Source organism: Trichomonas vaginalis, chromosome II (assembly GCF_026262505.1).
Source record: "Trichomonas vaginalis G3 chromosome II, whole genome shotgun sequence".
Taxonomy (NCBI): domain Eukaryota; phylum Parabasalia; order Trichomonadida; family Trichomonadidae; genus Trichomonas; species Trichomonas vaginalis.
The window spans coordinates 7646055-7656636 of NC_067204.1; the positions used below are offsets into that span (position 1 = coordinate 7646055).

General features: G+C 34.6%; 5 protein-coding genes and 2 pseudogenes across 7 annotated transcripts, besides 1 other annotated feature; 2 read left to right on the plus strand and 5 right to left on the minus strand.

Annotated features, from left to right (window-relative positions):
- Positions 1–10582: part of a mobile genetic element that runs on past both edges of the window.
- On the minus strand, positions 1572–2194 carry TVAGG3_0503190 (integrase core domain containing protein family; the record flags this gene model as incomplete). Its single annotated transcript, XM_051236722.1, has 1 exon — positions 1572–2194. A coding segment is annotated over one exon (623 nt), but the record flags the coding sequence as incomplete, so codon positions are not given.
- On the minus strand, positions 2214–2532 carry TVAGG3_0503200 (annotated as a pseudogene). The gene has a single exon. A coding segment is annotated over exon 1 (319 nt).
- TVAGG3_0503210 (keratin-associated protein family) lies at positions 2929–4113 on the minus strand (the record flags this gene model as incomplete). The annotated part of the gene is made up of 1 exon (XM_051236723.1): positions 2929–4113. A coding segment is annotated over one exon (1185 nt), but the record flags the coding sequence as incomplete, so codon positions are not given.
- Positions 4632–5748, minus strand: TVAGG3_0503220 (organellar and viral DNA polymerase type B; the record flags this gene model as incomplete). Its single annotated transcript, XM_051236724.1, has 1 exon — positions 4632–5748. A coding segment is annotated over one exon (1117 nt), but the record flags the coding sequence as incomplete, so codon positions are not given.
- TVAGG3_0503230 lies at positions 7806–8659 on the minus strand (annotated as a pseudogene). The gene has a single exon. A coding segment is annotated over exon 1 (854 nt).
- On the plus strand, positions 9587–9811 carry TVAGG3_0503240 (uncharacterized protein; the record flags this gene model as incomplete). The annotated part of the gene is made up of 1 exon (XM_051236725.1): positions 9587–9811. The coding sequence occupies one exon, from the start codon at positions 9587–9589 to the stop codon at positions 9809–9811; it is 225 nt and encodes a 74-aa protein (XP_051094549.1).
- On the plus strand, positions 10031–10327 carry TVAGG3_0503250 (protein of unknown function, DUF4107 family; the record flags this gene model as incomplete). The annotated part of the gene is made up of 1 exon (XM_001314926.2): positions 10031–10327. A coding segment is annotated over one exon (297 nt), but the record flags the coding sequence as incomplete, so codon positions are not given.

The following is a 10582-nucleotide window of genomic DNA, read 5'->3' on the forward strand; positions in this document are numbered from 1 at the left end:
TTTTGAGTTAAAGAAAACCATTGACGCTTTAGTTGTTTTAGCAGGTAAGGTTTCAATGTATAACGCAAAAATGAACCCGCAATGTTCTAAATGTAAAGCAGCAATTAGGAAATATAACTACTCCGTCAAAGAGATAGAAAGAATGCGAAACGACTATGCAGACTTAAAGAAAGAAGCAGAAAAGCCAGCAGAAAATAAAATGGACATGTTAGCATTTCTGAACAAAAACTATCCAACTGCTGACGATTTCCTTCTATCTGACGTCAAGAAGAAATATAAAGAAACTTTCGGCATTGTTAAAACTTTTGACATACTGACAGAAGAAAATAGAAGCTACGAAATTGTTTAGGATTTCAAATATACATCGTACAATTCATGTAAAACGCTTGTGAAAAACTGGGGTGAGAAAACAGGTGAAAAAAGAGGTGACATCTCACCTCTTCACCTATAATATATTTTTGCTTTAATTAAATGCTTTCCGGAAACGTCGATGAAAATCATATGGACAAATTATATGAAAAAATTAATAATGATTACCCCTCATTAACCAGGGAAATGACGGATTCTATAGTTCGTAAATTCGATGAAATACAGGATATGTGGTTCGACAGATTCGACATGAACGATAAGGAAAAGAGAAAGAACGATAACAATTTACTTACTAAAAGAATCCTAAAATCTAAAATAGGTGAAGCTTCAACATTTAACACAGTACATAACTTTTACACCGCTGTTTATATTTTCAATAATTTATTTAACGATGAACGAGAAAGAAAAAGTATGTTTAACGGAAGAAATGAATATGATTTTATCCTTTGTGCTGTTCGGGATGTTGACATGAAACTAAAGAAAATATTCTTATTACAAGATGACACGGTTGAAGATGAAGTCAATGAGTTTTTAAATCGTGATTTAAATGAAATTGATGAAGTTATGACCGAATGTTATAAAAAATTCAAGAGGTGAAAAAAGAGGTGAGAAAACAGGTGAAATCTCACCTCTTCACCTCAATTATATTTTTGGTGTAAATTTATGACAAAAATAAATGGTACCATTAATAATACATGACTGTTCTCATTCATGTCTGATTTACATCCAACGAAAAAGTTTAGAAGAATTTTCTTATTCTTTCTGGCATGTTTTTATCTTTCCAGTACTCCCGCTCTAATGGTCCCAGATGAGTTGGTTTAGATTCTCTCAAGTTCTTAGATGGTATAACATCTTCAACGCCTCCTTCATATCTTACTTTATAAGTGTCATCGTTTGTGTTATAGTCAAGTATTTCAATAACCACTCCTCGCTTTGCTTCGTCAATGGTTTCAGCAAGTTTGCCATTACTACTTTCGACTAATTTATGTCGAGGGTAAAATGCTATGGAGTCGTCAGCAGCTTTTATAAGATATCCATTACCTTGCGTAGAGTCTACGATATAATAATTTCGACTTAACCTTAAACGTTTCTTTGTCAATGGTTTGTCGTCAAGAACTACACGAACTTTTGTACCAGGAATGAGAGTAAATTGTGTTGAATTTCTGATATTTTGTGTTTGGCTTCGTTTCTTTTGTATATACTTTTCTTCTTGTTGTTGTGTCATTGAATTTGGTGTATGTCCTGTTGTAGAATGTGTTGAGGAATTATATACTTCGAGAAAATGTTTCATTGTTTCTTCGGTAAAGTCTCGCTCTTGATTTAAATCTCTGAGAGTCCTTATGAAGCGGTTAATGATACCGAGTATGTTATGGTTATGGTCTTCAGTAGTGTAGTGAGTTATGTTATGCTTAATGAGAAATTCTGTGATTTCGTTGCTGAGGTATGCACCGTCTTGGTCTGATGTTAAAATACTTGGGCTATGTTCTGCTACAAACTTTTGTAAAACTCTTAACACTTCATGAGTTCCTTTATTTCTCATTATATACGCATATGCTTTACGAGTGTTAACATTTATGAAGATGAGGAATGGTTTATGTCCTCCTTTTCTGCTTTGAATGAGAGTGTCAAATTGGTATGCGTCAGGAGTGTTGGAGTAAATTGGTAAAAAGTAGTCGTAAGGATTTATTTTTGTTTGATGTACAACATTTTTGTCAAAGAACCTTTTCACTTCAGCTCTGTTAGTAAATCCCGAACTCTTTGCAGCTTCATTGAACTTCTTAAATGACCTCCATGGATGTTGTTCGAATACTTCTTTCAAGCTCATTTATGTAAAGTTAAAGATTTTAACCAACTCGTATCCAAGCGTGCATTGTTATATAAGGAGGCATATAATCTTTTCCATTACCTGCTGGGTCTGTAATACCAGCTACAACATGTGTATGATTTCCTGCAGTTCCACAGAAAATACCTGTGCTAACATCTTTGGGGTCAGTTGTGATATCATATCTGTTCATTCCCTGTCTATCCGAACCCGCTGCAAGATTTGTATAACCTCTTTTTTGTTATTGAATGTGAATGGTTTCCTTCCACAGATGTTCTTCCACTGAACCTATGCATATGTGAAGGAAGGTTTTCAATACCTATTTTCTTTGAACCTCCCATCTTCATTGACTGCGTATTAGTGTAGAATGGAAAACTGTCAACTATTTCATACCATCTACCACCAAATAAAGTGTTTGGATTTATTGGATTCATAGACGTATAAACAGCTCCTATAGGATATATTAAATCATATATGCTCATAACTCTATAAACATATTCTAAAGAACTTATGTCATTAAATACCATTTGGAATGTATCTCCCGGATGAAATGTTGCATTTGTTCCACTTTTATAATGTAATGTTAGTTCAATAGAATTATCCAAGAAAAATTCAAAAGTATCTGGTTGAAGACCTCTAACAAATTCAAATGGAGTTGCTGGTTCACCATTTATAATTTCTGTTGTAAATGTCATTGTATCTGGTTTCGAAAATTTCTTTGTTAGTTCTGCATCCACATAAGTTTTATCTGCTTTCTTGTCTAACATTGCTGGTAGTTCATATGCTTCAAAGTTTCTGGCATGATCTTCGGTATTCCTGCAACTCTTATCTAAATTGTTAAGAGTATCTTTTACGCTTGTACTCGGATTCTCTAAAGGTGCACTTGAACCAAGGTCAAAGTTCAATATTATGTCGTCTGCTCTAACAGTAGTGAAGGATTTATGTGTATGGTTCTTGTCTGCTTTCTTGTCATATAAATCTTGAGCAGTGAATTTAATATTATGTTCATCCTTCATGACATAAACATCTTTACATCTAATGTTTCTCATCGTCGTTATGTCGTCATCCGATGTTAAACCTTGTGGAAAGTTAGGAGGTTTACAATATAATGCAGCCGCGTGCGGCGGGGCTCCGCCCTCCCCACCAGTTTCTTCAACCGTTCCTTCAATACTTTCTATAGCAACAGTTGTGAAGGATTTATGTGTATGGTTCTTGTCTGCTTTCTTATCTAACATTGCTGGTAGTTCATGTGCTTCAAAGTTTCTGGCATGACTTTCAATGTTCCTGCAACTGTTATCTAAACTGTTAAGAGTATCTTTTACGCTTGTACTTGGATTTTCTAATGGTGCACTTGAACCAAGGTCAAAGTTCAATATTATGTCGTCTGCTCTAACAGTAGTGAAGGATTTATGTGTATGGTTCTTGTCAGCTTTACTGTCTAAAGAAGTTTGAAGTTCATTTATATCGGAGATGTTGTGTTTATGAGATTTCAAAACTTTGTTCGTTGCGTCAAGTTCAACTTTGTCAGCTTTACTTTTAATAGCATCTTCAAACGTTATTTTTGCCTTAACTCTTAACATAAATCTTGGTTCAACTAATACACCATTAACAGAGAAAGTAGAGGCATAAATTTCATCGTTATAACTAAATGCTTCTGGTGCTTTACCTGTGTCATACTGTACAGTACAGCTTATGTCATAACCTTTAGCACGAATGTATTTATATCTTCTTTCATTAACATTTTTTGTCTTCGCTTCATCACTTCGTGTTAAATATCCATGGTAGTCCGTTATAATCTGTTCGTCTGAAGTTATATAATGAACGTGGTTTTTATCTGCTTTTTCGGCTAATTTCTCATTAACATCATTCACTTCTAATTCAACTCTTCCGCCAGAACTCTTATTATCATTAATCTTTTTCATTAATTCGGTAATTACGTCATAAAGACTATATTCTGTTTTCGGTTTTGTAAATAATGAGTCAAAATTTCTTTTCATCATTACATCGCTGACATTAATGATATCACCAATTCCTTTTTCATTTATTCTCTTCATTAATTCTGCAATAATGACGAATATATAATCTGTTAATTTATTCTCTTCATCGAGGGTTATAGAATGTTTTGAAATTGAATCATTAACTCCTCTAAATAAATCAATAACTTCAGGATACACGTTTTTAATGTCTTGAATAACCCGACCAGTATCCTCGCCACTATGTGGCTCTGAGCCCGTTGGGCTCTGTTGTTCATGTTCTTCGTTCCCGTCGTTACGTGGTTTTATATCTCTAACCATCATCAACGCAGCCATAACCGGAGGGTTTGTTGCTACCTGTTCGAAAATCCGTCCGTTATGTATGGTATATCTAAATAATTTCTTTGTGTTTGTTAAAACATTTGAAACAAGTCTTTTAAAACCATCTACAAAATTTCCTGTTTCACCTAATGTTCTTGCAGCATTTACAAGCTCACCCATTCCCGCTTTTGACCCCAAAAACGTCCATATTGCATTTATTTCACTCTGTATAGTTGTCCATTCAGCGAAACTAACACCCGCATTCGCTAAGCTGAAAATGAAATTCAGTGGATCGAACTTAATTCCACCTTCTTTTTCAATTTCAACGAACTCACTAACATGAGATTTTAAATATTCTTTCGTTAAAATTGTTTTCCCCGATGTTATGTCATTAACGAAACTATCACCGTCAAAAGTTAACGAATTCAATTTCGTCGTTGATGCTTTTATTTCATACACCGCTTTATCGATAGTTTTTGGCTCACCTTCTTTAGAAGCATATGAAACATTAATGAATGAATTATATGTATTCGTGAATGAATTAAAATCAATGATTTTCATTAATGACGCCTTTAATGATTCATTAACTGTTGAATCCCTTAAAACAATTAATGAACTGTCATGGGCTTCGCCCTGGTCGCTTCGGTCTGAAAGACCTTCAGGACTCAAAGAGTCCGTTTGCGACTTTATGAAAGGTACACTGCAAACCGTCGAGTTTGGATCAAATGCTGTAGTTGGTGCAGGAATATTAATGATATAAGTCATTAAATCATTAAGTGACGTAAATAATGTTGTCGTTTTTGATTTAATTTCTTTAGCATCTGTTATATATGGTAATTTTATTTCTGTAGTTTCTGAATTAAAGATATTCGCTAAAATGTTTTGTAAACTGTTTTGAACAGCTGTGTAAACCGTTGAATTCGGAACTCTTACGATTTCACCATCCTTAATAAAAGGCATTGTACATGACGTAGTGCTTGGGTCAAATCTTTCGGGATTATAATTCAACATATATTCTAACGCTTCATATACAGACTTATATACTGTTGTGTCGTTCTTCATGACAACTTCACCATTTACAATGAATGGCATAGTGCATGGAGTTAAAATAGGGTCAAACTTTTCATAGTCCTTCCATGTTATGTATTTCTCGGTATTTCCATCAGAAATAACAATATATTTGTCAGTAAGTGTGAGAGAGTATTGACCAAAATATAAACGTTTAGCTCTGTCAGCTTCATACGCATATGCAGCAATACTCATATTTTAATGAGAATAAAATGTTGTTCTATTTGCAAAGTACAGACCCAAACGAATACGGGACAGTAAAGCTACAAACAAACTTAGGTCTTCAGAATGAAGCGCTTGCTTTCAGAGTTGTTGACTTCAATACTATCGCTTCATTCGTTATAACAGATGAAACAGATTTCATGGAGCTTGAAATAGATGGAAAGAAGCACGAAATAAGATTTCACAATAATGTAGAATATAAGATGGAAACATTAGCTGGAGTGTTAAATGCGCTCATAAATACTACAATAAACAAGGAGAACGAAGAAAACTTAATGAATGTTAAACTTATTGCAGGAGTTTTGAAGTTCAGTTATGCGAAGGAGTTTAAGATAACACGAATGAGTCATAGAGTTCAATTGCTTCTGGGAGCATACCATATGACATTCCTTTGAAAAGTGTTGACAAAACGATTGAGATGAAATCTGTTCCATACGTATGTTATGGTAATTGTTTATACGTTGAGTCAAAAATAGCTAATGTCACAGGTATTTCAGGAGTTAATAGTAAAGGTTCAGTAGAATATAAATCCTTCTGTTATGCAGTCAATTCAATGTTCATTCCAAACGTTCCTGTCATAGTAACTCATTTAGGTAAATGGGTTCGCATTAGTCCTCATAATTTGAAAGACATGCAATTCAGACTTGTTGACTTTCAAGGGCGAGCCTGTAGAACTGAAGGCACCAGTGCGAATGACTGTTGAAGTTGACTTTTTAGAAAATATTAAATGCAACAGCTTACAAGAGAACTCAGAGCTAAAAATATAAAGTATGAATGTTATGTATTAGGTCATGAACTTTGGTTATTGCTGTTTGATGAAACAAATGAGTTAGTTATGTCAGTCAAGAGAACAGAAAAAGGCGTCAAAGGCGCCGAGCGCAAAGCGCTATATTGTGTTAGTGAAAACTGCACCAAGTCAATAAGATTAGGTTTGCATTATGAAGATGAGTTCGATACTGTTGAAGAAGTTTTGGATAGATACTATAAGTTGCTTTAATTTACTAAAACATATTTCAAACAAAGCTTATATTCTGTTGAAAGTTTTGTATACTCGTTCGAATATTTATACTTAAACTCAACTCCTGTAGTTCCTGGTGTTTCAATGATGCGGATGTTACCTATTTTCATGAATGGTGGCGTTTGACCACAGCATTCGATTTCAGGGTCGAGATAGTCAATGACACATTGTTTCCCTGTTATTCGTGATATAACATTTTCAAGGTCCTCCTTTGTTAGAATTATTTGGTTCTTGCTTATAAGATTTGTCAAAAGCTTCTTATCGTCTTTGAGTAAAATTGTTTGGTATAACTGAAGAAGGTAATGGTCTACGTTATCTGAAGGATTTGTTTGAACATTTATGTAAGGGTTGTCGTTGGCTTCTCTTGAAAGAATTTGGTCCAGTGGTGGATACTCTAACTTAACATCTGATGTAGCGTTAGCGTTTGAAGCTGTGTTTAAATTCACGGATTTCAGTTCTGGTTCTTTTTCTTTCAAACACTCTGAACTATAGTTCTTTATGACAATATTGTTTGTCGTTCGTGAGTCAACATTTGATGTTGGTTCAATTGGAACATTAACGGCACCAGCTAAGATGGATTTGCTTCTCATTTCATATAGAATAAAAACCTTTTATATGTATGAAATGAACAATATACTCGACAAGGGTTTGAATGTAAAGCTAACGAATGAAAATATTTTGAATTCACCGAGACAGGTGCTGTGTATAAAGATGTAGAACTACTGAACAAAAGAGCTAAGGGAAGAAGCAGGAACATGAACAAAGGGTGGAAGCCTATAAAAATTTATGTCAATGATGGCTCAGGAGGTTCAAACATAAAGTATGCAGAAAGTTATAGAGTTTATGCTCTCAAAGGTGAAAAGCCTTCATTTAAGAACAGCTATTCTAACGCATATCCTCAAAAAGCTAACGGATGGAGAAGTGGATGATATGAATGACAGCAAAAATATTAACAGAAATGGCGACAGAGATGCATGGAATTTGTTTACCATCAGTCAATTGAAGTTAAACTTTAAAACAATGTTGGTCGTTCCCATGGAATATTTTTGACTTTAATGGTATTAGTCATGATATGAATCTCAAGGTATGAACGAGGAGAGATGAGAGACTTATATGCTTCCCAAATTTCTTCAAAAGGTAATGTTATACCTGACTGTTTCCAAATGAGTTCAATATCATAACGTGAGAAACCTTGAAAGATAACGAAGTCAGTTATGAGACGTTTTATGTTTAAAGCAAGAAAACGCCATGTTTGCATAAGTATTGCTACAGTTAAGTGGTAATGTCTGACTTTAGTAATGATGTTAGCTAATGGTGAGTCAGGCTTTGACACTAAACCTTTTCCGGCGAAGTCGTCGCAAACGAGCAGAGTATTTGAAGGATACTTTTTGAAGGGGTATTTTGAAAGTTTTGACAGAATGTAGTTTGTAAGTCGTTTCATATCGTAAACTCCTGAGTATTGACGTAAGTGGTGTTTGTCAATAATTCTTTCCATCTCTTCTGAAGTCTTTTGCATTCCTGACTGTATGAACTCTACAATAGCATAATATTTCCTCTTACGTCGAACGTAACGTTGAAGAAATTCAATGAGTTCGCTATCTGGAACTTTAACGACAGATGCTTGAACTTTTGACATAAATGTTTTCGCTGTTGAGTCCATAGAGTCTGAAGTTGCTGATATAATGATTTGGTCATAATATGAATCTTGACCTAAACGCTCTGTTATGAGTATATGACGAATGAGGTTAAATGTCTTACCTGAACCCATCTTTCCACAATAGAAATACACACCATTTGAACGAATTCATAATCTTTGCTGAAAGGAAGAATGAGAGAAGAGTTAAGTTTGTCTGTAGTTTCATTCATGTCTTCATCTACGTCATGTATTAAATGCTTCATTTTATCTCCATTAAAAATGCAAGTCAGAAATATTCAGAACATAGCACCGAGTCTAACTGACAAGAGTATAAAGATATACTATGAACACGTTATGATGAAACCAACCAAAATTCAAGAAAGTCAGTATACTTATGAATATCCAAGACACTGGGTAGAGTATGTAGGAGGTGAGAAAGCTATTGAAATCAGACAGGTTCGAAGTATTCCAGCAGGAAGGACAATATTATTGAAGAACTTTAATGTTTTGAGGTATAATGATGAAACAAAGAAGCAAGATAGTTTTCCCTGTTGCTGTGTATGTGAACCTAGACACAGGAGATGACATGAAAGTTTTTTAACAAAGCTTCAAACGGTAGAGAGAACAACTTACTGCGGAAGGGCATCCATTACCTTCAGAAGTTACCATAGCATATAATTTTGAAACAAACTCAATAGATTTTAAAGTCATCTCTGCAAAGAAGTCAGGTTTTACATTTAATGAAGCAGATGTATATTCGAATGAAAACTTCAAAGCTATTGCATGGTTAGATAATGACGATTGCTTTAAGAAAATATTTAAATTCAGTGACTCAACGATGTCAATAGATGACCTTCGTGGAATGTTACCATCGATGTTTACAGTAGAAGGTTCAGCAGGATTGCTTACAAGATTGTCAATTGGTGGTATTTGGTCTCGTGAAACATGTTATAAAATCCAGTATAAGTGAATTTGCTGAAGAATCTATATTATGTCTTTCAAACTATATGTATTCGCCGCCAAAGCATTATAGTATAACAAACTTTGTCAGTAAGTTTAACATAAGACTTGTCGAACCTTCTTCAATGAAAGATGTTGTGCTACCAAAAGATGGAAAGGATGGACTCATTATTGAGATGATTTTAATTGCATATTAAATGAGCTTGTTCTTGAAGGTCAGTCATGATGAAATAACTGTTGTAGAAGATGTTAGCAATTGTTCAGACATTTTGAAGCGAATAGATGAGATAAGAAAGAAGTTAGATAGACCGCAAAGCGGTGAGGGCGAAGCACGTGAGAATGTTTATGTTTCATTGACTTTCTCCAGTAACGAGAACTTTTATGAGATAATATTGAAGAGAGATGATTTTAATATGGGGTAAATGGTAGCTTGGGCAGCTTTAGGCGCAATGGGAACAAAAGCATTAGCATTTGGAGCAAAAGCACTTGGAGCTTATGACGCAGTAAATAAAATGAGTGGAGGAAGGGTTTCGAAGACATTAGATGCAAATAAAGGAAAGATTGGAGGCTGGGTTGCAAAGAAGTTAAGATTAAATAAAATAGGGCTCATAAATAAAGCATCCAATTTGGTTGCGACTGAGTCAGAAAATGCTTTAGGAAAGGACGATGAGTTTGCAAAACACGCAAAAGACTTTAATGACCAGATGAAAGGTGAAACAATGCATTTAAATAGAGTCGATGGAACTCTTCCTCCACCAGTAGTTCTTCCGTATGGTCCCTATGGAATGTATGGAAACCCTTACGAAAGACCATTTGACCCATTGACTGGTGGAAGTAACTGGTATCATTACGGACGAAGAAGAAAGACAGTCAAGTTGGAGACAGACGTGAAGAAAGCAACTAAAAAGAAACCAAGGAAGAGAGTTATAAAGCAATGAATTCATGAGGTGAAAAAAGAGGTGAAAAAAGAGGTGAGATTTCACCACTTCACCTAAATTTATTTTTGCGCTATGTTTTCATACGTGTGAGGGTGGTGATATCATTAATTTTAAGTTTATTTTTTTATTTTATTTTTATATAAATGACGAAAACTATTGAGATAACAAACTACAACGGTCATGAGTTCAAGAATTTGTTCTTCGTTCCTCGTGAAAATACATTCTATCAGATACGAGGGAGAAAGGGTAAAGTTA